The 27,647-nt window shown below is 51.9% G+C and overlaps 4 protein-coding genes across 4 annotated transcripts; 3 read left to right on the forward strand and 1 right to left on the reverse strand.

Moving 5' to 3' along the window:
- Positions 1 to 4,783: 4,783 nt before the first annotated feature.
- SAPIO_CDS7024 (uncharacterized protein) lies at positions 4,784 to 6,264 on the forward strand (the record flags this gene model as incomplete). The annotated part of the gene is made up of 3 exons (XM_016788969.1): positions 4,784 to 4,916; positions 4,985 to 5,226; positions 5,746 to 6,264. The coding sequence occupies 3 exons, from the start codon at positions 4,784 to 4,786 to the stop codon at positions 6,262 to 6,264; spliced, it is 894 nt and encodes a 297-aa protein (XP_016640796.1).
- Positions 6,265 to 10,545: 4,281 nt separating this feature from the next.
- SAPIO_CDS7025 (uncharacterized protein) lies at positions 10,546 to 12,375 on the forward strand (the record flags this gene model as incomplete). Its single annotated transcript, XM_016788970.1, has 4 exons — positions 10,546 to 10,594; positions 10,673 to 10,829; positions 10,891 to 11,317; positions 11,398 to 12,375. The coding sequence occupies 4 exons, from the start codon at positions 10,546 to 10,548 to the stop codon at positions 12,373 to 12,375; spliced, it is 1,611 nt and encodes a 536-aa protein (XP_016640797.1).
- A 1,268-nt stretch (positions 12,376 to 13,643) lies between these two features.
- Positions 13,644 to 21,349, reverse strand: SAPIO_CDS7026 (THO complex subunit 2; the record flags this gene model as incomplete). The annotated part of the gene is made up of 3 exons (XM_016788971.1): positions 13,644 to 16,476; positions 16,554 to 16,636; positions 16,700 to 21,349. The coding sequence occupies 3 exons, from the start codon at positions 21,347 to 21,349 to the stop codon at positions 13,644 to 13,646; spliced, it is 7,566 nt and encodes a 2,521-aa protein (XP_016640798.1).
- A 3,061-nt stretch (positions 21,350 to 24,410) lies between these two features.
- SAPIO_CDS7027 (Homoserine O-acetyltransferase) lies at positions 24,411 to 25,846 on the forward strand (the record flags this gene model as incomplete). Its single annotated transcript, XM_016788972.1, has 2 exons — positions 24,411 to 24,640; positions 24,724 to 25,846. The coding sequence occupies 2 exons, from the start codon at positions 24,411 to 24,413 to the stop codon at positions 25,844 to 25,846; spliced, it is 1,353 nt and encodes a 450-aa protein (XP_016640799.1).
- Positions 25,847 to 27,647: the final 1,801 nt, after the last annotated feature.

A 27,647-nucleotide genomic window follows, 5' to 3' on the forward strand; every position in this document is an offset into this window, starting at 1 on the left:
CCTCACTCCTCGATGCGAGGTGGTCTGATGCATCGATGCATACGCGAAGTCACATTGGTTGTGGGATAGCAAAATCCACCAAAAGTACTGCACGAGTGAATGTGCACGAAGCACGAAGGGAGTAATGCATCTCTCTTGCATTCTCACATCAGTATATCATCCCGTCCATTTTCGATGTGCCAATAGTCCGTCCTCAACAATTTACGGATTGCATTTGCGCCTCTGTCGTCATATGAAAGCGGAAACTAACTGCCAGATAGGACACAATCCATGGCTCACGACTACCCCTGGGCCGCAAACTGATTGTTTCGCGTGACCCCAGATGCAGTAAGGAGTTTTGAAATATGTCTGTTGCCGTGGGCGTTCAAGCATAGTTGCGGGGACTTCAATTTCTTGATAAACTATAAGATGTGATATTTTTGGAGTTTTACGTTTTCTGATGTTCCATCCCACCAGCTGCCTCTTGGGGTGACACGGGATTCAGCATGTCATGATTCTTCTTTTTTTTTTTTGTGCTTTGCCGAGTCTGGCTGAAGGGTTTCTCTTACCCATACCACTAGCAAGAGTTAACTGGCCATGCTCATGCGCGCCGAACCTTGGAATCTTGACTCTGCTGCTCCATCCAGGTGGAGCTTTGCATCTGAGCACATCAAGAGATTGAAAGCAGTTCCGTGGTGGGGCTACTCCCTGATATTTCGGATGCATCCCTCTCTGTGTACTCCGTACTTCGTACGGAGTGTTCGGTTTGCCACTCAGAAGGCAAGCTAATAAGCATGAATGTGAGTCGATATCATTCGTCTCCTTGCAATCCCCGAGAAAGTTAAAAAGAAAAGAAAAAGTATGGTAATAATGGCGGCATCGTGTTTGTAAGGATGCGGGAATCGTGAACCAAAGCAATGCGTCGTCTCGGCCTGACCATTGACCATTACGAGTTGCGGCCCTCCCAGACCTCGACCCGTATTCTCCGAGGCCCCATGCTCTTCAAAACCCCTTATTGGAGAACTAGAAGTTTGTTGCATTATCAATGGGAGGAGGGAATGCTCAGTTGACGCGATGATGAATGGTGTAAACTCGACGGGGCAAGTATTCGCTCACGACTCCTCTATACTTTCATACTTCATACTTGGTCCTTGGAAGGAGGATCACTTCGGCTCAGAGTGCGTGTCCGAATCAAGGCTTTAAAATTACGATGGACCACGCCTCTTGCGCAATGATCATGGATGCGGACGTTTCAGCCTCTCGCTTGGCTGACCAAGCAAGATGCAGATGGAGCGTGGGATTGCGGAGAAGGAAAGGAAAAGGGTGCGGGACCATAAATCTCGTTCATCGCCGCCATCGATGTCAATCATTGACTTGTTCTACCTGCTTGTACTAGTAAAATCTTGGAGCCGATGCGAAGGGCATGGAACCTCTAGGGTCTAAGTCAATTGATGCTTCAAGCTTCATCTTGGACTAAACACGGGCATGGAAGTGAGATTCGAAGGTCAAGCACTCAACTCAGGTTCAATCTTCGTATTTCCGCCCCTATTACTGAGTCCTCAGTAGTCGTAGGAAACACCCCACGCCTCGACGCCATTTTGATAAGAGCACCAATGATTAAATGTACACTTACACACCGGCTGGAGCAGTTCATCAGACCCAGGGTCCTCGCAGGATCTTGGAGGCGTTCGATCTGATCTTCTTTGAAACAGACTGTCCCCATTCGAGAAACAGTAGATCCATCGACTGCAGTCGTAATGGGCCGGGCGATCTTGGAATTGATCGATTATTGCTTCATCCGAGATTAGCGAGTCTCCTGAAGCTAAAATAGCTCTCCAATAAGCCCTACTATATCCAGCCGCCTCCGCAGAATTAAGCAACCAAGTACACGGCTTATCTACGCCGCACTCCTTCGATCTATCGACCGACCAGAGTGAGAAATAATCAATCGTGTCTCGCAGGTCCCGAAACTCTCTAGAACACAAATACCTGGCATCTATCACTCTCAGTCGCGCATGTACCAACGTTAACCACCAATCGTGGAGATTTGGCGATTTACTTCGTAATGTTTGAGGTGTCTTTCGTCAGCTGGCAAGGTACTTACTCACTTCAAGATTCCTGCAGAAAACATGTCTGGAGTAAGTGCCTAGTACCCTGCGAGTTACCTCGGTCGATCGCTCGCTGTCTGTCCCACGATTTAGCCGCTTGACAACAGAGCTGGCATGGCCTAACCTGCAGGCTTTTTTGTCTGTCCTCGACTAATGTACGCTAGACTATACCCTTTTTAGCTGAAATGACCCTAGCTTGGAACAGAAACAAGTCAAGCTGGTCCCATTTATTTCGATGTGCACTGAGGGAGACATGGGCAAGAAAGCGCCGACCGGATCGTCATCAGCTGGAATAGCCCCAGTTCCATTACGCTGCCAAGACCGGAGAGATCCATCGTCAATCTTAGTCCATGGACGGAGTATACATGCTTCGTAGTCTAGTAGTGTACCCCCATGCCGGTTCGAGTTATGGTAACATGGGAGATGCTGGATCCTCCGGTGATCAAATATCATGACAAGCAGTTTATGTAGGAGCGGTCGAGGCCTTGACGCAAGTGGTCAATCCGAGCAAGAAAAGTGTCTGGATACGAGCCGCACGCATTGTCTTACGACAATGGTGGTGTGGTATTTTGGAAACCCGAGAAGGAAAAAATGCTCGCTTCCATGACAGATAGCATCTTGACTTGCATCAAGAACATGGGGAGGGGATTTGGAATACGACATCGTACTTGACCCTTTCTTGTTGTACTTCGTACGAAGTACATATACTCAAATGCTCCGTTAGTCAGTAACCCATCAATCTCATTATCACTTCAAATTGTTGTTGATCGATATGGGCCTTTCCGTTCTGCCTCCCTTTTATGTACATAGAATTGCACGGAGTAGCCACATAATAGCCGATGCCCCACTTGGAAAGCACTACTAATGGCTTGAGGTACGAAAAGTCGCAAGACTGGCTCCATCTTCAGGTCGCCCGAAGCCCGGCTGGTCGTTCCTGGTGCAGGTGCGGGCGGGCCATTTAAATCACTAGCCGGGAGCGGGACAGCGGACTGGGCTCCAACAATCAATGTATCTTCGTACACCAGCACTATTTACAAGGGTCCTCCTCGTGTTCCACTAGTGTTGGCTTGTGTGAGCAAAGTACGTACACTACTTCGCACATGCCGCATGGTACATTCACAGTCCCGTGGCAAACCTTGCCTCTCCCATGCGAACTTCAGAGGAAGGAGAAGGTCGTGAGAGCAGTGCATTACTATAGCACCTGTAATGCATACGCAGCAGTGCCTACTAGCCACCAAGTAATTTAGGTATTGGTGGCAGGACCAACGATTTGAAGTACCAAGTGGAGGAGATACTGATGATACGTGCTTCCTTGGAATGGTATCAATGTATCGCCAAAATCCAGGTTCTCTCCCCAGCGCTAATTTATTAAAATTTCTTCCCGACTTGGCTTGACGGAGTACGAAGTACTTCGTACCTCGTAATTTCATGGTTCCTCCCCAAGCCCGTGCGTTCTGCTTGCCCTTTCCTTTTTCTCGGGTTGTTTCCTTCCACCTCTCGACTGCGTCTGCACTCTCATATTTGCGCTGTCTTCTCTTTCCATGTCCTTGGATACCTCTTGAACCTTGTTATTTCCCCATTTTCCTCGCGTTTGCAGCCGAATTGGCATCTCTTTCTTTGAAAGCGGGCGTAGGGGATTTTCACATTTTCGCTTTTCTCTTTTCTGTTTCCCTTCAATGTTCTGTTGATGGAGATCATCTCGGTCCTGGCGCATGGTACCTTGCCACTATTTTGCTGCTGATCCTCTCCGTCATACGTCACCGACTGGTCTCGGCCTGTCAGTCAACCCCCGAACCCCGGATCAGGCATTTCACGCTTGCTGCTGCCGGGCCAATTTCTCCCCCCTGCTATGTCACGAAAGGAACTCCAACTCTCGCATCACCCTATCTTCCCTCGATTCTCTCATTCTACTCCCCAACCTTGAAACGAGCAAACGAGAAATACAACACCTTCGAGATTCAGTTTCTCCTCCCGACCGGCTCTAGACAACAAACCCATCTTCTTTCCGGTCGCTATCCTGTATAGACCGACCTCTGCTTCCTTCATTGGTAGCACAGAGGAATCACACGTACACACACACACACACACACACACACACACACACACAAACGATTTCGCAATCAATTTTTTTTTCTCTCTCTCAGCTTGTCGTTGGCGTTTGCCGGATAGACCTTGCCGACCTCTGCAGTCGTCGTTTCTAGACCTTTGTCTCCTCTTCCTCGATCCCGCCCACACCGCGAAACAGACCGAGCCCGTCCCTTTTATCGAATCGCATAATATCGACCTAAGATTGATCTTCAGCCAAATTTCGACGATTATTAGTCATTCTTGCGAATTCATTCTCTTTTGTTCGGAAGTCCAGTTCCTGTTTTCTTGAATTAGCGATATAAATTGCCGTCTTGGAACAAGGAAACTCGAGGGGGGAACCTAGGTCATGCCTACCTACTCGATCTAGGAAAAAAGGCATTTGGAGAATATAGTTGTCTGGATTGATGAACCCAACCGACTCGCTTTGCCTCGCGAGGTGTTCCTTATAGTTGGTTGGGATTTTCTTCGGGTTGAGAAGCACGCCTGTTTTCTCGGGCCAACTACACCCTTAAGGCCTCTCTCTCTTGTGGTGAATCGCGGTTGTGGAGAGCGTGCAGCTCTAGATAGTCGTTACGGACCCTACGACGTGCAGCATTCTCTTATCTGCGATGGCCATACTTCAGCGCATTACCGGGTTTGCCGGAAAGTTCTTCCTCTTATTACAATTATGGGCCCTTGTCTGCCTATCCGATACGCCCGCGGATTTCTGTTCGAGCATCAATACCGCATCTACCAATGCTAGTAAGTTGGCAACTGCTCTCAAGTTTTCTTGCCCGTATAATTTCCGGTTATTCTAACGCAGCCGCTAGACCTAAGCATCTTCCAAAGTCATGGCCTCTGTGGCGACTTCTGCCGAGGCGATTATGCCTACGCGGTATTGAACTACCAGTCATGCTGGTGCTCCGATTACACTCCCAGTGATTCCACACTCGTCGGTAACGATAAATGCAATACCGGCTGTCCTGGCTACTCGGAGTTGTGTGGTGGTGAAGGAGTCTACGGCTACCTTGAACTTGGAAAGAATCCCAAGGGAACCAAGGGCAGTAGTAGTGTGAGTACAACTTTTTCGTTTCTTCGTGCCGCAGAGATTCCTGCCCTGCCCTGATCACCTCACTTTCGACCTCTTCGATCTCGTCCTTAGGTTCTGCTACTTTTTCACTAGCACAATATCATCTAGGTGAGGACGGGAGGGGAGACCGTTCTTCCCTTGTTCTTGCTTTGCCCCCTTTCCCTTTGTTCCAGCATAGTTTGTTTGATTTGCTTCTATTCTGGGTTAATCCATAGCTGAGACGGCCCAGAATACAGATACTCGTAGCACTCCAACTGCGAGTTCCGACCAGTCTTCGGTTGGAACGAGTGGAACTTTGTCTTCTGTATGGATTTTTTTTAAACTTCCATTCTTGTTCTCTTATATCCCTATCCTCAAGGGACTATACCTTTTCCTCTTGTCCCTGTTGGCTAGTCTTTTGGCAAAGTGAGAAAGAAGAAAAAGAGCGATCTGCGCCGGGCTGATATAACGGGGAATTCTGTGGATGATGAGCTAAAACTGACGGCATCTTTCTTTTCTCAGGACGGATCATCTGTTTCGACAGTGAGTACGCCCGATGGCATCCGCACCGTTACCGTCATACCCACCGCTGGTGACGGGTCACAGGGCGCTGGCAATGAACCCGTAAAAGAGAAGGGCCCGAGCTCGGGAAAGATTGCCGGAATAGTTATTGGCGTCGTGTTAGGCATCGCAGCACTGGTGGCCATCGGATGGTTCATCATCAGACGACGGCGTGCCAACGAGCAGGGAGGCGGCACATTCGAAAATCGAAGCTCCCACTCCTCAGCCTTCGCTGGCTGGGGCTCCGATGCGAGAGAGAAGGATCCACCGTCGGCTTCGAGCGGAATTATGGCTGGTGGTGCCGCAGGCGATCGAAATAGCCGACTAATGCCAGTGGATCCCCGAATGGATCCTTTCACCTCTGCCCGAACCAAGAGCCGAGAAAGCGTTAATACTCTGCACGATGATCAAGACTACTCTCGCCGGGTACATCAACCACGAGTCCTCCGGGCCATGAACCCGGATCCTGTCGAAGAATGAGCGCAGAAATCTGGATTTGACTGCGTTACTCGTTTCCGTTTCGCCTTCGGTTTGGATGAAGCGTACTTGTGTCCTCATCATTCCGCTTAATATTTTTATTCAGGATGCCGTTTTTCCTTTACATCGGCTATCTCTCATGACTTGCATGACTTGCGTTGGGAATTAAGGGATGGGTCTTTGGCATTTTTCTTTTCCTATGTTTCCTTGATTTCCTTTTTTTTTTATCGAGATACCACGTTGGCGTCTAGCCTCCTCATCTTTCATCTGCTCCGCCTTTACCACTAGCACCTCTTTTCCTTCGATTTCACCACTTCAGCAACATGATCTCTTGCTCGCGATTTAATCATCACTTGGAAACTAGGGGTTCCCACCTAGTAATGTAGCCGGTGGGCAGCAGGTGCTAGAGAGGTGGTTTACGACGACCCAGCTTATTCAGTGTATTTGTACTTAGACTTTTACATTTCTTTACCATTTCAGGAGGAGGCCAAGCGAAGGAAAAAAAATTAAGGAAGAGGGGGAAGATCTCCACTGGGAAATGGGACATTGGAGTACACGAGCAATGATACCACCAGCATTCGAGATGGAGTGACCGAGAGAGAATACGAGGTGTCTGATGTGCATGGCGGGAGCGCGTTTAGAGCGGGCCATGCTATTGCCCTCTCAAGAAAGAAGAAGCATTTGAAAGAATGAATAGGTGCCTGTCATGTACATAGCATAGAAAGCCGGCATCACGGAAGAAAGACGTGCGCACCACGCTCTGCATTGACTATTTATTAAGTACGATGATGCGTTGGGACACTCAATGTCGACCTCTTCGAGCAAGGAAGGGTGATACGGAATGCTTCCGGATCCACGATCGCACGGCAAGTTCACTTTTGGGGACTTGTGGATGGCACTTTTCTCGCATGTCGAACCGACCGAGTGGCTCCCATTGCTTGCAACTGGCGAAGGCGAATATTGTCTAGACAAGCCAGGTCCCAGGGAACATCCCTCCGTGCATGCGCCTTTCTACGGGATACTCCACAAGTCTAGAGCAATCATCTTATACACATACGTTAACATATATCAATATATATTTATAGATACGATGATATTTCGCACAGCTCGACGTCACGATGCTAGCTGTCTAGTGCGCCACCCCCCATCAAAGAGCGTGATCGAACTCAGGGTTGTTTACTTCGGAGGTTCGATAGGATGATCGACGGTTGATGGGCGGGTTTACCCTGGACAAGGTTCATTGATGCTACGTCGGCCAGGGATGGCCAGAGATGGCCAGGGATGCTTGCGAAATCTGAAACGGCTACAATTGTAAGGGGAAAGTGGGGATGCGGGGGCTCGTCCAATTGGAGATATTGAAGGGTTATTTTCATTGCTTGGGGTTTGTGGCGCTGCTTTTCCTTTTTTGCACTTAAGCGGTGTTGCTTTGTTGGTTGGAGCATGAAGCTCTCCAGGTGTGCTGCATGATTGCATCCTCTTACTTATTCCATGCATGGCGAACAGTTCACATGTGGTTGGTCTTGTAGGATGGTACGTCGTTGAGGAAGCAAGGCCACTTGCCCACGGCCGCGATGAGGATTGGGCAGGCAGATGAGGATTTGCGAGGAAGAACAGTCGTCAGCTCGAGGATTACCGGGGTGCCCAAGGTGAGAGGTGAGAGCGAGAGCGGTATGACATCCCTGCGAGGTAAGTGATGCGTTGGCGATGTGGAATGAGCTGGCACAGCTGACGACAGCTCGAGTGGAGGAGAATGGCTAGAGGTCCAATCCAGGACGTCGAACACTGCCCATTAATATCATTAATATGCTCTCGAATATAGGGTCTTCTCGCGGCCTTCTTGTTTAAGCTTGAGCAACTTGCAACTTGGTCTGACGTGGCCCTAGAGATATTCGTATATCACAGCAGTGGGGAGTGTGGTGGGACCGGGAGGAACGTTTCCCGGGGAGTTCCTTCCAGGGCCCTTTTTTCTTCCTTTTTTTTTATGTCTTTTTTGAAGCGCCGAATCGGGCACGGGTTGGCCGTGTTGGGTCCGGACCGTTGGGGGCGGATTAAAAAGTGATGTTGACGAGAATTCGATGGAAGAGGATCGCCGTCGAGGGTGGTGTCTGTGTGCAAAGAGGGCGCGGACACTTCTTTGTGGTCGTAAAGTGCTTGCAGCAGTGTCTCTCGCTTCGCGTTTCATTCCGATTCCTGCATATCATTCTCTATCATTTGTATCTTGTTTTGTATGAGTCTGTTTCTGCGGTGCACTGATGTTCTTGCTTCGACCGTGTTCACTTCTTGTCGGAGCTCAAGACATGATCTGGGAAAAGACCGAGTGGCGCAACGGCAACAGATCTCGATATCCGCTTCACCTCCATCTTCTATTCAACACGAGGGAGCATAGACTGAAAGCACTGGTGATAAAATACCTCGTTAGAACGAAATTCGAAGGAACAGCCCAGTACGGGTCACCCTAGCCGAGTGTTTTAATTTTAGAACGAATGCGTTGCACTGCGCCGCGGCTGGCATGGGCTGGGAGGCACTGCCACCCAACGAGGTTGGTTTTGGCCTTGCCCGATGGGGAAAATAGAACAAGAAGAAAAAAACAGAGCGCTGGAACGGAGGCCGGCACATGGAGCCTTCGCTTGGCGAAAGGCGTATACGAGGCTGCACAGCAAACACAAACATCGCTGGGCATGCGTTCATCGTTCATGAGGGCCACAATCACGTCCTTTGTTGGGCCGAGATTGAAAAGAGTTTTTGTTGCCACGACTTCGAAGTTGCACTCTAGTGGACCGGCTCCATCGATGGGGCCTCTCTCTCATCGTACTACCTCCTCCTACCTACTACGCTCATCTGCGGCTGAGGAGGAAGGGGAAGTAACAGTGGCTACTCGTGCCGCTTGTATGCGACATCTTATTATAGGAGGCTGTAAAGTATTGAGATGTATTGAGATCACCAAAAAAGTAAAGCGCCGCTGTGAGGTTTCTGCAAGTCGAACAGGGAAAAGGTAAGACGCCAGAGACAGAGATACTCAGGCCAACAAAGGGAACCCGAACCCGTTGGAAGCACAAAAGAAGGAGGCGGAGCGGCCTATAATAGAGAGTATAATAAGGCTGGAAAACCGATAGTTCGGATGAGGAAGAGCGCATGTGCAGCTCAATCTGGGTCTGCCGGTCCCCGGATGAGGATATATTAAAACCAAGCACACCCACAGCAGCGATCAACCGCCTCATTCCCTTGTGGACTTTCATCTCACCTTTTTTTCTGCCTGCCGTTCTTGCCTGTCGTCCCTTTTTCTTACTTTTTTCTTATTTCGGTCCGAAAGAACCGCTTCCGCTTCCGGGTGATACAAACACAATCGGACACAGCTGGTCAATTGTCGCAAGACAATCTAATTACTATTATTATTGCTCCTCACTTTTGCAACAACAATCGAAGCCACACCGGGATTTCAATCGAAGCATCTATCGGGGATATCGCAATATCCGATCCAAACGATTGGGCAGGGGCGAAGCAGCACAGCATCGCCGTGAAATTTGAGGACAAGGAAGGAGCAGGGATTCCCGGATCTGCCTGGTGCCTTCCTGGGTCTGTGTAGCAGCGTCGTGCCGCATGAGATTGGGAGGGGGAAGGAGCGGTCATTGCCATTTTCCATGAATTCTTGATTTCATCGAGTTTGATTAAACACTCTCCCCTGGACTGCACATCTTTTTTTTTTCCTTCTCATTTTCTCCATCCCTCACTTACTTCGTACTTACCCCTCCATTCTTTCCCTTTGTTTTTGACTGCTTTTTGATTGCTGTCGTTTCGTCGTCTCCCTGTTGTCTTGTTCATCGGAGATTTTAACCCCCCAGTGAGTGTCGGGGCCGTCGCCGAAGAATCACGACTCGTCGATCCTGTTTCGAGCCGCCGCTCAAGTCGCCCTTTGCCTGGAACAATTCGCCTCCGAGCCTAACTTTACACTGGATCAGGCTGTGACGGAAGGGATAATAAGTGAAGGTGGCATCTTCCCAAGGGGATTTCTTTTCTTTCTTTTCAATAATCTTCGACTTGACATCAACACCTTTCCCAGCATCGCGCCGTCTTATACACTAGTGCAGTTGGTTTCTGGGCGAAAGCGACAGCGAAAGCGAAAGCGACCAACGCCGACACCCTCGAAACACGATCGCCGCCGGTTCCCAGCTGTGAAATCCCCCCCCGGTCGGTATCGTATCGTGAGCGCAAGCGCAACCGGCGCACGCCGCATGGTAACACCTATACCTCGTGAGAGGAGGACGGTCTGGTGTAGAGTTCGCCAAAATGATCTCAATCTCGACGACGTGTAATTCGACTCTGGAAAAGCTCAGAAGTGAGTTCTTCACCATTCGGTCTGCCGAGTATGCCCCGGGATATCTGGACATCGCATTGCTGACTTGGTTCATTCTAGTTGAGCCCGGTACGGAGGACTTAATTGTTGGGCCGTTGACGTTCCATGACCTCGCTCTTATTATCAGTGGAGGATGTGCCATCATTGCCATTTTTCTCAGCCTATATCTGGCGTTTATGCACGCCATCAATTACACAAAACCTAATGAGCAAAGACAGTACGCATCTCATCCGGCTCGCTCTGCCCTCATGCAATCGCTGCTAACCGCTAGCTTCCAGCGTAATCCGAATCTTGTTCATGGTCCCGGTTTATTCGGTATCATGCTTCCTTCAGGTCTACTACTACTATCATGCCGTATATTTCCAAGTCATATCCGACTGTTACGAAGCCTTCGCCATCGCGTCCTTCTTCGCCCTCATGTGTAGTTACATCGGCCCGGATCTTCACGAACAAAAAGACTACTTCCGCGACATGTATCCGATCAAGAGGTGGGTGTGGCCCGTCAACTGGTTTGCTGCGTGTTGCGGTGGCCAGCGCGGTCCGTGGAGGACGCCGAAGAGCGGCCTGACGTGGTTCAACATCAACTGGATTGGAATTTACCACTACTGCGTGATACGCGTTGCCATGACTATCACTGCCGTGGTGACTCAGTATTTCGATCGGTATTGTGAAAGCTCCAACAGTCCGGCTTTTGCGCATATTTGGGTAAGTTGGACGCGTCCGTACCCTTCTTTTCTGGGTCGGGGTAGTTGGTGAGAACAGCGCTGATACTTGCGACGTCCTAGGTCCTCGCCATCAATTGCATTGCTGTCTTTATTGCAATGTACTGCGTTATCCAATTCTATGTTCAGATGAAGGAGCCCCTCAAGGACCACAGGCCCTTCCTCAAAGTTCTAGCTATCAAGCTCGTGGTCTTCTTTGCCTTTTGGCAAGTGACTTGTATTTCTATCGCGACGAGTGAGAAGTACAAGATTTTCGAGCCCAATTCTATCATCGCCTACCCCGATATCAAGGTCTCGATCCCCGCGATGCTCCTGTGTGTTGAGATGGTCATCTTCGCCATCCTTCATTTCTGGGCTTTCCCCTACGCGCCTTATGTTCCAGGCGCGAAGACGACTTACTATCCCCACCCCGATACGCGCAAATCCGGGCTCCTACCTGCTAGAGAGAATGCGCACTCGCAGCCTTCGGGAGGGCCTCTTGGCATCTGGGCCTTTTGCCATGCGGCTAATCTTTGGGACTACGTCAAGGCTTTCGGTCGCGGCATGCGCTGGCTCTTCTGCGGTGTGAGGCACAGGAAGAAAGACCCGAGCTATAATACTAGAACTATGAGTTCGCTCAACCTGGAGAACCTCTCTGTCCCCAAGAGCCGCCTTCGACCCGCCCGCAGCACCGAACATCTACCCATCGCCGACCAGTTCCGCCGCAGCAAACTTGGCCTTCCCCCCATGGACGGAGAGCCCACGTCCGTGAACGAGGACGAACACGCGGGTCTCATTTCGCACGCCCAACCTAATCCGATGAGCGCGCGCCAACCCACCCGCAACATGGCCTCTCCCATGGTCCCGCCGTCCCCGTATCGAGACGGAGGTTACTCGCCTTCTCCATACCACGACATGAACCCATCTCCACTCCCTTCTCCCTCCCCATACTATAGCCCCAACGCTAGGCTACCTGCCGGGGGGCCACAAGGCAACGTTTGGGAACCTATCGAACCTAGAAGTCAACCACAGCCGCCGCGAGGCTACGGCTCAGCGTTCTAATTCATCCTTGTTTCTTCTTATCATAAAAAGACGCCTTTCTTTTCCTTTCTGTGCGGGGCGGTTTCCAGTCCGCCGTAGCTTGGTTGGTTGTGGCCCCTGGAAGGGCGGATATACATGTATTCTGTGGAGTTGTTGGCCACCCATTTTTGTTTTCCTTTTGCGTATCTGATCAGCAGCATGTCACGGCGTTACGAGTGTATGTACGTATATTTCTTAAGATACCAACCGGCACCCCCGATATCATGATGGGTAGCATCAATGTTAAAGATAAGATATTCACACCTAAGTATAATTAGCCGTCTAAAGACGTTGAGCATGTCACGATAACTTCAACTCGCTCAAATAGCTAAGGCGAGAGGGGGAAAAAAAAAAAAACTCATTTTCCATTAGATGAACGCAGGTCATCTCATTTTCGCTACGCGCAAAGAAAGCAAAACGCCATGCCATATGAAGAAACAGATGAGCCATGTAATGTACAGAGATGCCAGACCATCTTCTCTGTGTGATTTTGTCCTTTTCCTTCAGAGCCAAACTCCCCTCTAAGCCTAGAAACCCCTAGGAATCGTGAATACGAAGAACCGAAAAACAAGACTTTTTTTTTATGGATTTCGCGTGAAGCGTGATAAACTGTGTTGGTACGGCCGGTTTCAAAAATGGTTTAATGATACAATGTGAACGCCGAAACGGCCTCGACCGGGTATTATGGTGTCCTCGCGAATGGTCGAGTTGCAAGTGTAATGATATTTTGAAGCAAAAAACTTTCTTTTTTTGTGTTTTTGTCTCTTTTTGTTCGCTTTCCATGCCGACTCATGCTCTCTTCCTTCTCGGCAATTGTTGTACACGCCTGGTCGGCACGAGTCACTGAAAGACTGGGAGAAGTGCTCGGAGCTGCTCGAAGCTGCTCGCTTGTCCACTTCTCTCTGTGGAACTGATCGATATCCGATCGCCAGTTTCGAAAGTCGTAAAAACGAGTCGATGCAAATAAGAGGCGGGTCTCAAGTTGTAGAAAAAGAAAGGATTGTTCTGATAAGGATAGTAAAACAAGAACCGCGGGAAATACGGTTCCCAAAGAAAACTATTGCACTTCCACATCCCTCCCTTTCATTCTGTAGCAAGGCAATCCCTTCCGTTTCATTCGAACTTCGTGTGCGACTCTTCTCCTTTTTTTCTTTTCCGTCTTTCCTCCTGCCTTTTCATGTCACTCAAATGAAGTAGAAACCGTAGTTCTGTCGAAATGCTCTCCCCCCCGACGGTGGACGCGGCAGCTTCTATCGCCTTTGTCGCTTTTCCCGCTCGTTAGGGATCGGCGCGGCTCCCTCCTCGCTTCGTCTCTTCCGTCCCCGTTCCTCCCTCGGCTCGCGACGATCGTCTCGCGCTCGGGAGCTCGAATCTCTTCCACCAGCATCCCTATGTCCACCACCTCGACCTCCGCCGTTCCATTCCTCATTCCTGCCGGACGGGGCAGGCTCGCCGCGATGCCGCGACTCTCGAGCACTGCTGGCCTGGTCTCTCCCGCCAACACCACCACCACCTTGCTGAGGCCCTGATGCAGGAACGTCCCTTGCCGATCCTGAAACGCCCGAAGGCTCTCGTCCGGATCGTCGAGAAGATTCGCGATCATCCCTGCCACCCGAGGGGGCCTGTGTTCCAGACGGAGCCGATCGCCTGTCTCGATAACTTCGCGAATCTTTGTCACGTTCTCTCTCGGGACTGCGCTCCCGCTCACGATCTCGATCGCGATCCCTCTCACGATCCCGGTCTCGATCCCTATCTCTGTCACGCTCCCGGTCTCGGTCGCGATCACGATCACGGCTGCTACGTCTGGATCTGCCAGACCTCTCAGACCTCTCGCGGTCGCGACGACCCCTGTCGTCCGCCCTGCTGGCATGGCCATCTCCATTAGCAGTTCCTCGGTCATTGCTGGCATCTTGGCGAGATGGCTGGTCTGGCTCCTTTGTCGGCGTAGACACAGGGGATGCTCCCGTCAGAACCTGAGCATCTGAGCCAGCCAGACTGGCACGCTGTCCACCGCGTCGTGAGCGGCCAGAATCGGCCATGGTTGCCTGCGCTTGCTGAAGGGTGTTGTTGATTCCGGCAAGTTGCCTTCGGCCACCCGATCTGAGACGGTCAGGGACTGAGGGTCCCGGCGGCGTGTTCGTGTCAGGCACATTGGGTCCTGTAAAGTTACCTGATGCGTGCCGGGAACCAGCCCCACCAGAGGGTGCGGCACGGCCTGCGCCTTGATGCATGGGAGGGCGTCCATAGGCGCCATGGGGAGGCACACCCGGCGGTGGCGGCGGCGGCGGTGGCGCAATCTGAGAGAGCCGGTCGGGATGAATTCCAGCCGGGCCGGAGGGAGTGCCACTAAAAGACGAAGCAGGGGACGCGCCGGGAGGTCCTTGGCGTGCACGGTCTTGATGAGGAAGCGTGCTAGGTGTTGCCGGGCTGGGAGCGTTCATGGGTGGATTATTTGGTTCGAACTGGCCCCGTCGGCTTCTCGAGGACGATGGTCCCGTAGGTGGGTGCTTCTCAGGAGTTTGTCCCCTGGCAGGTTCGCTGGTTGGGAATCTGGCGTCCGATCGGGCAGGCACGCTTGGAACCGGCCCGGACACTGCTCGAGCTGCACCGCGGCCTCGGCCTCTTGGACCCGAGGGGATATCCGCCACCGAGGGGATGGGGTTGAGGCGTCCGTAGTTCTGGTCTTGGTATGCTGCAGATCTGCCGCCGTGGTCAGGCTCTACGGACCGCGGAGGACCGTTGTGACTGATTGGGGCAGGACGGTTGTCGGGCATCCTATTGGAGTCTCGGTCATTTCGCTTATCGCCTCGGCCACCAGTAGTTGAGGGCGGTTCGGGTCGGTTGTCTCGCGTGTCCCTGTTGTCCCTTGAAACTCCACGCTGCTCAGTCGACTGCTGGGAGGTCGGGGGAGGTGGAGGCGGAGGGTGGGAGCGTCCATGGCGATCGTCGCGACCGCCATCGGGCTGAGTCGATTGCTCGTGTTGCCGATCTCGTCTCCTCGGCGAATGGGCCCGGGGTGCTCTATCACGGCCGTCTTCTCGAGGCTGCTGTGGCCGATCGTTACGCCTTCCTCCATCGATCAAAGCTGCACGGGCAGGGTTCAGGATATCGGAGCGATCGGGATCTGGGTGACGAGCATTGGCGTTCTTGTCCTTTGTGCGATCAGAGTCCTGACGGGGAGGTCGGTCTGCGCTCTGGAGTAGAGCTGCTCTCTCAGGGTTCATTACCGGACCAGATTGGTCGGCACGACCTGACGATGCCGGGGTGGGCGTAGCTGGTGCCGAATCTCTCGGCCTTGGGCTGTTGTGCCCGCGACCGTTCGGAGGCGCGGCCTGGCGATCTCTGGCTGGTTGCCGTGAATCCCTATCGCTAGGCTCGGGCCTTCGGGTCGAGTCGGGTCTTCCAACGCGGTCTTGGTCGGGCGGACGGGGGGTATCCCTAGAGTCACGGCCATCTCGTGCATCCCGGGAGTTAGGGTGATCTGATACACGCCGATCCGAGCCAGGCAGATCTCGAGGGCGCTCCAAGCGAGCCGGGTCAGGGGTCCTAGCGGCATCTCTGGCTTCGCGAGTCTCTCTCTGGTCCCTCTCCCTGTTCTCACGTGGCTCTCGGGGGTCCCGACTGTCCCTTGCATGTCGAGGCTCACGCGCGTCCCTCGAGGGTGTTGTTCTGGCGTCCCGGGTTTCCCGAGCATCGGGACGCACCTGGCCGAAGCGATCTGATGCAAAGTAGCCTGGCAATGGTACGTCTGGTCGGCTGGGCAAACCATGCGGGACACGGTCCGGGAGAGAAGACGTTTTCGAGGTATCATGTCGGGTACCCACCGAGTTGTTGGAATTTGTTGTAACGGCTGGTGACTGGCGAGCCTGTTGTGGCTGGGCCGCTGTGAGTCGAGGTGAGCGTCTGTCCGCGTTGGGAATTTGAGGCTGGCTGAGTGCTGGCCTAGGGGATGGTTTGGCGGGAAGGGTATCCTTGGGGGTGTTGGATGGTACCGCCGCTTGAGCCGGTCTCGAAGCTTGAGTCTTCGATTCCTCGCCATCCTTAACTTCTCCGTCCTCGTCCTCCTGTCCCTTGCCGAGGGTCCTAAGGGAATTCGTTAGAAACATTGATCGGTGAGAGGGAAAAGAAAGAAAGAAAGAAAGTTCTTATCATTGACTTACTTTGTTGTCCTGTCGGGCTTGAACTCCGGTGCTGTTGGACGAAGGTTGGATGCTGACGGGGCCTCTTGCTGAGAGTCACCACTCTGGTAGGAGATATTAGAACATGTCTCGTGGTTCGCTACCAATGATGACGATTGCAAACTTACCGTATTCGGGCGGAAACCTTGTACCATGACCCATTTCGACTTGCGTTTCTGCAATTCTGACAACGCAGTTTGCGCAGCGACGGAGAGATCCACACGGTTGCCGGACTCGGCGTTGTCGACGGCAGGTTTCGCTGATTCGCGATCGGTGATTGTCTTCAGTTGCCGGATAAATTGCTGCGCCATGAAGTCGACCGCGGGGAAGAAGTCGAGAACAGACTTGAGAACGGTAATGGCGTTGCGGATATGCATCCACTCCATGCCTCCTAAGCACGACTTTAGAGCCATGTTGAGGTTCTTGTGCCATCCATAGAGCATATCTCGGAATTGAGCATGCTCTACGAAGGCCGTGGGCTTGCCATCATTATCAATAGAAGTTGCGAATCCGATAAGAGTACGTTCCTTCTGGCCCGCCTGTCCGAGTAGGGCATCCTTCTCGTAGGCAGCCTTGTCCTTGTGCCATTTGGACAAGTCTCCGAGAACGCACTTTAAGAAACGACCAAGATGTTCAGCCTCTCGAACGGTGCAAGTGAAAATAATCGCTCGCAAGCGGTTGGCATTGAAAAGACGATCGTAAAGCGACATCAGTTTGAAGTTAGGACAGGCAAAGTCGTGGAGGAACCGGATTACCCGATGGCAATATTCAGCATCACTGGCAGAAAGAACGAGTCGGGGGAGGAGGCATTGCTCCAAGATGGCATCGGAAACTGCTCGGGGCTTAGCCTGGTCAGTAGCCGGGAACCAGGACTTGAACCTTCGGATCATGTGGAACTTGTTGCGGGTGAAGGTCTTCTTGTGCCGCGCTTTCTCTTTGCCAAGTTTAACAACAATTGCCGTGAGGGCTTTGTGCTTCTCTTCCTTCTTCGTGATGCCGCTCCTCGTCATATCAGACCGGTCACGCATAATTTCCTTGGCCTGAGTGTACGCGCGATCTTCCTCCTTTTGATACCACTCTTCAGGGACGAAGAGGTCGCCAAGTTGCAAGGCCCAGAACATGGTGTAGAATTCTGGTGTAATTGCCTTCCAGAAGGCTGGCTCCTTGATCTGCTCCAGGGTATCAATGACCGGCTGGAGAACTTCGAGGAAAGGATCGCTGATGCGACTACCACTTCCTTGAGTCGATGGACTGGCTTGGGAACCGTCTTTCTTGTCGACCTCCATCTTGCTGTTGTCGGGCTCTCCAGAATCTCGAGGTGTCGATTGTCGATTCCGTTGCTGGGACACCGTCGCGTCCGTCATCGGAATATCACCGTCCTCTGCGGCAGCTTGCGATGATTGGGCTTGCGCCTGCTGCTCCTCCTTTGGCATCATACGGTACGAGAGGCTGGGCCGACTGATAACAAAAGCAAGGCTGACGTCGATGCCGAACTCTCCCAACAGGCGGTCAATGGCTGGTACGAAGGAATCGAACACAGCAGGATCAAGATTGCTTCGCAGGAGATCGAGGTATTGAGTGAGGATCTGCTGAGAGTCGTCGACCATCGAAGACAGATACTTGATATGTGCCTCATCCTCCGCAGTCTTGTAGATGGCGGCCTGGCGGTACTGGACAATGTTGATTAAGAGCTGCCCGGCAAGCTTAGAGTCGATTAGCGCCTGAATAAGACGCCGCGAGCTCTTCACTGAGTCGAACCGCCTGTCCTGCACGTTGATGAGTGTTTGTCTTCGGAGAGTCTCTCCGCCGGCCAAGGCCATGATCTGGCCATCAGTGAAATCAACAGTAGGTACGATGCCACCCATTGAAGAGATGAGTTCTTTCAGGATGATCAAATCCGTCGAGTTACCCTTGAAGAGCTGATCATCCACATATTGGATGACCGGTGTAGGATTCATGACCGAATAGCGTCGGAAGACGCGACCAGCAAAACGGGAGAGGGCCTGAAGCCATTTGCTTGTGAGCAGGACAGACGTCTCTTGGGTGCGACTGCGATTCTTTCCACCAAGGGAGTTCATTAGGGACCAGATGAGGACGTCGTAGGAAAGGTCGGTGAAATATTTAGCGCATTCGACGAAGGCGTCGATCAAGTTTGCATACGATTCAATCTGGTCGAGAGCAACCTTGAATACGACGCCGGGTGATGAATAGCTCGTCTTCGCCAACGACTTGGCCATGTCGCTCAGGTTCGTTAGCGACAAACGCTTCATGATGCTCAAAGTCTCCAACCTCGTGCGGGCAAAAGCGGACTTGATGGCAGGAAGCCGGGAAATCTGGCCCTCAAACCACTCCGCGTAAATGTTGTAACGGACATGGGTAGGATATGTACTGAGCAGTGACCAGACAGCATTCACCGTTGCGGAATTAGCCTTGGTCATGCTCAAAGCAGGCACCAAAAGCCGTTTGAGAAGGTCCAACCACCGATCCCGGTTCTCCTTGGACGAGTCCTCGGCGAGGCTCTTAGCGCCGATGGTTGCGAGTTTGGGTAGGATAGTCTCGTCCTTGCCGATATTGACGCCAGAAATGTTCAGAAGCGTGCCACAAAGTGTGAAGATGTCATCGACATCCTGGCAGACGGGAATGTTATCAGACCATTCATCCCAATAGAACCGATAGTTCTGGTTGTCGTTCGTGTCAGACTTGTCGGGGAAGGGCCATCTAAGGGTCTTGCGGGGAAGAAGCTTTCCGAGCTTCACAGTTCCCTTGGGAGCTCCGGTTTGGTCTGCATTTGCCATATCCTTAGCGGGGCACTCTGCTCGGGCCAAAAAGCTTGCAGGCTGGCTATCCCGGTAAACTTTGTTGATTGAGTGGTTGAGGATACGATGAATTCGATCTAGAACATCGGGAGACACCTCTATCATCCAAGGGAAGCGGCCGAGCATGAAGAGGGCTTCGGGAAGTGCGCCAATAGTGAGTAGGCACAAAACGAGAGAAATCTTCTGCTCCATAGGTTCTGGAAGCTTGGGTTTCTCATCCGAACCAGCGTGGTTGGCCGCATGGGGCTCGGCATCTGGCTTCGTGATGGCATCGCGAGATCGCGTCAGCGATGTGGGGGCGGGGACAGTGTCATCAGGGAGGGCACCGGCCATCATCAACGCATTCATACCACCACCGGGACGGCTCGCGCGTTCCTTGTCTTCCAGTTCCTTCATCTTCTTCTCCCTCACAGCCTCCATATCCTGGTCAAGGGGCCATAGGTGAGGGTAAAGATCGGTAATGGAGACGAAGCCCACCTTGATTAGAAGAGCCGCCAGGTAGAGTAGATTCGCGGGAAGGACGTCATCCTCATCTCTAGCCTCTGAGGCGTAAAAACGGAGTTTGAAGCCGAGAAGCTGTGCCGCAGTCTTGTTTCCCTGGGGAGGGAGCGTCTTTGTAGTTTTCATCCAAAGCCGTTCCATGTCCGTGCTGATTTCGTCGTCTCCCAGGATATCGAGCAATTGCTGCTCGTCGTCTGCGAGTTGACGGCCGCCGAGCTCGAAGTACGCGTCGATATGAGCCTGGCGGGCTCTGTCCCAGAAAAGAACATCGCGTTCCCTCTTCGGTTCTTCCATGGCCACCTCGTCCTCTTCGCTAGTTTGCCATTGAGAGGAGTTGGGTAGAGCCCAAGCCGGAAGGCCGCCCATGAAGACTGAGCCAGGTGATCGTCGCGCCCTCGGCCACCACGAGCTGACACGTAAGAATTTGATAAAGAAGCGGAACTGTTTAATGAGCACAGCGGCAAACACATCGAGTGTAACGTCAAGCACACGACCAACGTCAAGATCGAAAGTTCCTATCAAGGCCTTGACTTTCTCGAATGTCGATTGAACCATTTCTGCCGTTGGAGGCCCAGAACCACTAGTAGTGAAAAGCTCGGTGATAAGCTTTGAATATCCTTCAGTCTCCTCGCGAAGAAGGTTGTAGTTCGCTTGACGGTAGAGAAGATTGGTGGCGTGCCGGATACCGAGTTTGGCGAAACTGTCACGAATGAGACCCAACTGGTTGAGGAGAGGAACCTCGAGCATCTCGCGCATAGACTGGTGAGATACGCCTGTCGCATCGAGGAAGTGACGAAGCTGCGGAAGTTCGTCTGGGGAGTCGCTATCTACGACTGTGGCCAGGGTGTCCAAGAAGAGGGTATGGGGCTCGAAGGCAAAGGAGTTCTTAATCACTTCGCTCGACTCGGGACCCAGGATCTCTTTGATACACGCACCAGCATCGGTGGGCGACATTCGGCCATCGAGGACAGAGCGGATGAATTCCTGGAAGATACAGGATAACTCCGTGATATCGACATCGCTGCGTGATTGAATACCGTGAGCTATGACCTCTTGGCGGCCACTCGCAGCCCACTGAGAAATTCTTTCGTCGGTAAGGGTATCGTAGCAATAGTTGGAGGGAACAGGCGTGGGTGGAGGAAGGACGGGGGAAGGAGCCCGCTGCTGTCTCGGGGCTGGAGGAGGGGGAGGTTGAGGAGGGGCTTGAGAGGTTGAGCCAGGAAGTCGGTTAGCGGCTGGCGATGATGCAGGTTGCTGCTGGTTCCGCGAGTGCGCTCCCTGTTGAGAATCTCGACGATCGTTTCTTCTTGTGGATCGTCCGCCACGTCCTGGTCTCGAGTGACCATCATCGCCTCCGTTTGTCCTGTCATGTTGGGCGAGCTGGGTATCACCAGGCCGGTGGGGCGCGGGTCTGCCGCCATCTGTCGAGGCTCGCTCGGGTCTCTTTCGTTTCGGAGGCATCGTGAGGTAGTGAACGGCGATTTTAAGTCATGGGGGGCGGATGGCGAATGAGACTATTGGATGATATCGCGCTTCACGGTAAAGTCGCGTTCGAGATGAGAAACTGCGCAAGGGTTTATGGATGGGTATCTTGAGGATTCGATCACCTTGAGTCTTTTCGTTAGGACCAATAGGCGGGGGAAAGGTGGAAAGAGGGTTGGAAGAGATGATGGGAAGGTGTGCTTACGAGTAATCAATGGATAAAGGCAAGAGGACCAGTCGTGTTTGAATCGGGGGGAGGTCGAGAAAATGCGGATGGAATAGGGTGATTTGAAAATAAAAGAAAAGGAGTGTATGAAATAAAATCGAAAAATGTGTTCGGGAACAAAGAGAAAGGAAAGATTGGGGGATGGAGCTCGGCGCGGTGAAAGAAAGCTTGGGAGCGTGGCGTGCCTCGCGTTCGAGTTGGACACAATTGTATGGAAGGAGCAGTTGGGCGTAGTGAATTTTCCCCGTCAAGAATGGAGACCTCAGCCTTGTCCGTAGACCAATGAGGAGCGGCAAATGATCTTAAGTACTAGGTACATTCAGCTCAATAAGTTTCAATAAGGTTCTTCAATAAATACTGAATAGACTCAATCGTAATTGAAGTATCATCGACTTTACCCCAGGTTAGACTTTCCACCGGCCATTTTCGGTTGTCAACAGCCGTCACGTGCCCAATCGAATTCTTCACGAGATTGCCGAGGAAGGAACACCCAAGCTCGGTTTTTAGACTGATGAATCACCATCTCTAATTCGAAGAATCCACCTTCTCGTTCAGGCATACATAAATTACTAAAGCGTAGTAAATCTACAGCTATTGCCCGAACATAAAATCCTTATTTAGATCTCCAAGAAAAGATAGAAAAGGGGATATAGGATTCATCCCAATTGAGGATGTTAGACTTCAGTTGATGAGTTGCGGGTGTGGATGACTTTAAAAATTTACTACGAACTTACTTTCATTGCCCTTGACCTGAAACGCTGTGGTAGTTTACCGTCTAACAAGGATAAGCTCATACTTTTACTCGTACTACCCACCCATAGTAGACTGGAATCATCGAGTCAAGTTGTCCATGTTGTCTCTTCCTCTCTTCCATGTAAGCCATGGAAACGAGTACTTCGTGCGAAGGAGACTCTCGTTGAACCCGGTCGGAACGCACGATAACTTTCGTTTCCCACTCTCCCCACGTTTCCCCCCCATCCTCAGCTCCAGATATACTTGACAACATGACATCTGCCATGCGTCGGGTCGTGGAGGAGAGGGAAATAGAGGGACTTGGATCTGCGAATGGTAGGTGCAGGAGTTGAGAGATTCCTAGCCCTAGCGGATTGCGCCATCTTAGGGTCCTCTGTCGTCTTCATGCAAGGCAACCATACGCCGAAAGGGCACTGGAGGACTCCACACAGGACAGGGTGACCGAGTGATGTTAGTGGGTTCGTGGCGTTCCATTGCTTTGTGAGCGATCGGGCTTGATCAGGAAACCAAGCCAAAGGTGGGGGACTAATCGACCGACTCTGAGAACCGTTGACTCGGTCCCCCACAGTCGAACAATCAGGAAGAGGCAAGGGAAGGGAAGAAAACGGCTCGAGAAACATTAGGGCAGCGGGACGGGTGGTCTCAGCGGGCTCAGCACTGGGTGTTTTCGATGAGCAGGATTGCCCAGTGTTGGAGTCCAATTTTCTCCGAGTTGCCACTGTCCTTGGTCAGCAATATAAGAGTACCGAGGCCAGCACAGCCCAAGCCAAAAGTCCTCTGTAGTGTGCCTGTCTAGTCCCCCCCAAAGTGCCACTGCTTCATGCACTCAACGCTCCAAGTCTGCACTATAATAATTCTGCAAGTTCCGAGACGGTCCCGTCGCATCCTGCTCCCCTAGTCTATTGTGTGACTCTAGCCAATTCTATTGATCAATTCTATCAATTCTATCAATTCTATCAATTCCATCTCCATCAGTCACCTCCATCTTTCTGCTCTGCCCCGTACGGTCATCCATCGCATACACCATTGGCCCTTTTCGGCAAGCGATGCTCCATCATCTTTGAATTATATATAAATCCTCGACAACCTTTTTTCTCACTCTCCCCATTGTACCTATCTATCTCTTCTCCCCGTTCAATCTCCTCGTCCTTCCTCAACTTCAATTTTCTCCCTCGTCTTGCTTTGCTGGATACCATCAATATCGACAACTCGGCAATTGATATCGTATCTCAACTAGCTCAACTTTGCCTGCGCGGCAACGTCTCTCTTCGAGTGTTCCTCTCCCCCGCGTTCCCACCCCCGTGCTCTCTTTCAATTGACCCTACCTCCAAACTCTCAACTCCTGGGAGAGCCCAGACAGGGAACTATTTCAGCCTTTCTTTTTCCATTCCCAGAGTCAATTGCGCGCCTCGATCGCCGTCACTACCGCCATGGTCTCGCTCATTCTTCCCGAGGGAACCAGTACGCCAGCATCTGGCCGGACTGGTAGATACAGTCAGTACCACTTCTCCTAACAGTCGCGATGACTTTTTTTTTTTTTTTTTTTTTTCTCCCATTCTTCTGCGACCCCCCTTCCTCCGTTCACTTTACACCGCATAATCTCTGCCTGTCTGTGCATTGGTTTTAGGAATTTTTTGGCCCCTCCCCCTCTTTCCGATTCCGGAGACACCGCCAATGACGCAGGTGTAGCACTCCGAGGAAGGAGCGAGGAAGAAAAACAAATATTCGCTTCACGGGTTTGCCATCACAGCCAAACGAGCCACGAGTCGAGTGATTATAGTGCCTCTTTACGTTCTCTGCGCCCCATTCCATTTACATTATTATCCATGACCCCTAAATGCCAATACCGCGTGCTCTGCAAGTCTTTATTTGAAAGGAATAGTGGCTGAATACTTCCAAGAAAGAATACGGTCCGAACCCGAGAATCCGTTCGCGTCTCTCATCCCCCACCAAGAGATCGCCATAATCCCATCATTTACTCTCGAATCGGGTGTAACTCTATACAATGTGCCGGTTGCGTATACCACGAGGGGTCAGCTATCACCCAATCGCGACAATGCCATGGTTATCTGCCACGCCCTAACCGGCAGCTCTGACGTGTCGGATTGGTGGGGTCCGCTCCTGGGAGGCCCAGGAAGGGCGTTTGATGCTTCGAGGTTTTTCATCGTATGTCTGAACGCACTGGGCAGCCCGTACGGGACGGCTAGTCCTGTCACCAACAAGGATAACGACCCCAAAGAGGGACGATACGGTCCCGAATTCCCTCTCACAACTATCCGAGACGATGTGAAGTAAGTGTTGGAAGCCAGCTCGTGCGATGCGTATGGGAACGGCAATCAAGACTAACCAACGTGCCCTTTGTCTTTCGTTCTAGCCTACACAAGCTCATCCTCGACGACCTAGGCGTGCGCCAAGTCGCCGCCGTAATCGGTGGATCGCTCGGCGGTATGTTTGTACTTGAATGGGCTTACTTCGGCAAGGACTATATTCGATGCATCGTGCCCATTGCGACATCGAGTCGCCACAGTGCCTGGTGCATCAGCTGGGGAGAAGCTCAGCGCCAGAGCATCTACGCCGACCCCAAATACGACGATGGCTACTATTCCTTTGACGACCCCCCTTCAACCGGCCTCGGTGCTGCCCGCATGACTGCCCTTCTCACGTATCGGAGCCGCAATTCCTTCGAGGCCCGCTTCGGGCGCAACATTCCCGATCCCTCGAGAAGGCAGACCATCCGGGAGCTTCCACAGCCCTCCACTCTGTGCGAGGCACATTTCCAGATTCACAACGATGGGCATAAAATAACTCGCCCGCGCCATTCGCGCCCGCCCAGCAATGAGGAAAATAAGTTGAGCGACTCGGAGAACCACACCAACGGCACCAACGGCACCAACAACGCTAATGGGACTAACGGTACTTGGCCTCCTGCAAACGGCCACAGCAATGGGAACGGGGAGGTGCAGCTTCCAACATGTCTGGATCCCCAGTTCCACGGACCCAGCAAGGGGTCCCTTAACGGGGGCGACGCCGTGCCTACGTCGACGTACTTCTCCGCGCAGTCATATCTACGGTACCAAGGCCAAAAGTTTGTTAAGCGATTCGACTCAAACTGTTATATCGCCATGACTCGGAAACTCGATACACACGACGTGTCTCGGGGCCGCGCTGCTACCGTCGCAGAAGCGCTCGCCCTGATTGAACAGCCAACCCTGGTTCTCGGTATTGAAAGCGACGGCCTTTTCACATTTGCTGAGCAGGAGGAGCTAGCAGAACATATCAAAGATGCTCGCCTTGAGCGTATTGTCAGCCCCGAAGGCCACGACGCCTTCCTGCTGCAGTTTGAGCAAGTGAACAGCTACATTCTCGAATTCCTGAAAGAGGCTTTACCGGATATCATGAACAAGGAGGGCGACCATGCAGTATCCGCCAGTGTGGGCACGATGACAAAATCAAGTACGTTTGGTGAGGCAGAAGTTGGGGATCTTACAGCCTGGTAGCGTGAGGACGCCATCTTTTGGTTTTGTTTTCAATTTCATGAGAATCGATTGCATCAGGAATGAAGCAAAGAAGCGGGTAGATTTTTGGGGGGCTTTGCCTATCTCTTTTTTTGATATACATTGCAGGCGTTTTTCTTTCATCTCTTCTATATTTTTGTCCTATTCATTTTCTATCTTTTCCCTAGAATCAGCATGCGAGAAAGGAAGACAGAGAGTAGAGTCCGAGTCCCTATGACATCGAATACAATTCCTTAATGTTCTCTCAATATCTTCTGTTGTAAACCGCCTACAACTCTATAGACTTCTCGACAACGCTTCTGCTTTCGTTCTCGCTCCTTACTTCTCCCTCCTTGTTACCAGGCCGCCCAACTCCGAAAAGGTGCCAAATTTCTTCGGATACCAGCTTGCCTAGGACACACAATCTTCACCAGCCAGCTGTCGTACAACACGATCAACGTATCATCCTCGGCAGGTAACCTGCGCCTCGGGCCGGGGTGTGGGTAAAAAATGTTTTGGATTTCGGATTTGTGATCACGGCGGCGGTGGTGGTTGGGGGGGACCGGGATTGCGCGAGCATGGTCGATGGCGTGCTCGAACTCTACGTCGGAGTTTGGGTGACGGAATCACTCTCTTTATATTACCGTTTTTTTTCGCCTCGTTTCTATCAGTGGGAATATTGTGCTTTTGTCTCTTGCCATGGGATGATGACGGGTTTGGTGATGAAAAGAGAATTCGATCATGTTAATGAGATGGTTCGGCATTCGATCACGGAGTCGCGTATGATGAAAAGACGGCGGGCCCGTAGTTTCTGCCTCCTCGATCTGTATGTTCATCATACGTTCACGGTAAACCCATCCTCGTCGTACGTTAAAGATTATTCTATCTCGTCACCGGGAATACATGAATGAGCTGTTTCCATCCCCCGGATCTCCGCGATGGGTTCCCCCGTCCCATTCTCTTCCCACACGGGACCCTCCGGGATCCTCTCGGAATCCCAAGCCAACGTTCACCTCCCTCCCGTTCACCCGGGAAACTCATGATCCCAAACCCGCCGGGGCCCTCCGACTTCTTTTCGGAGGGCCAAGATCTGGCACGTCACCCATTTTCCCGCTGACACGAGACAACCCGGATGAAGCAGGGCGTGCCGCGGTGGGGGGCTAGAAGACCGGGGTCAGGAAGTCCGACGCAAGATGGCCTGCAAGAGAGAGTTGGCAGCCGGGGCCCTTTTATGTTTACTCATAGGGTGGGGGGAAGGGTATGATTGAGGCTCTTTTCAGGTCTCTTGGCTCTGGTTGTCTATAGCATGAGTGGGATATCGATGCTGAAGGAGCATCCGAAATGCGGTGAGATTGATTGAATCAACATCGGTTGTTCCTGCCAGAACAACTCACGGCCTGGGAGTGATACGGTCGACCGACACGTTTGGCCGATATATGTCGTCGTCGTTCGACTCACACAAGGGGAGGACGGTGTTGGCAGGGGCAGCCAGGGAGGGAAGGGGAGCTTTCCCAGTCCCTATCCGGGACTGAATTCCGAGAAACTGTTCTTCTCTCTACAGAAGGCTTGCTGCCAATGAGCTGCCCGAGCATCTCGGGTACTACTTCGAACGGTTCTCTCAGGCAAAAGGACACGAGGAAGAAATCCGGCTGTCCTTTCTGAGTCTTCGATCACGGGAAAACTACTCGAGCACTACATGTAAGTGAATGTATGCCAACATTGCAAATGACGATGAAAACACCAATCTCTATTCTTACAACCCATCTAAACAAATGAACGAAGCTGTGCTTGTGATCCCCTAGCA

The sequence above is a fragment of the Scedosporium apiospermum genome (genome assembly GCF_000732125.1).
Source record: "Scedosporium apiospermum strain IHEM 14462 chromosome Unknown SEQ_SAPIO_0110, whole genome shotgun sequence".
Lineage (NCBI taxonomy): Eukaryota > Fungi > Ascomycota > Sordariomycetes > Microascales > Microascaceae > Scedosporium > Scedosporium apiospermum.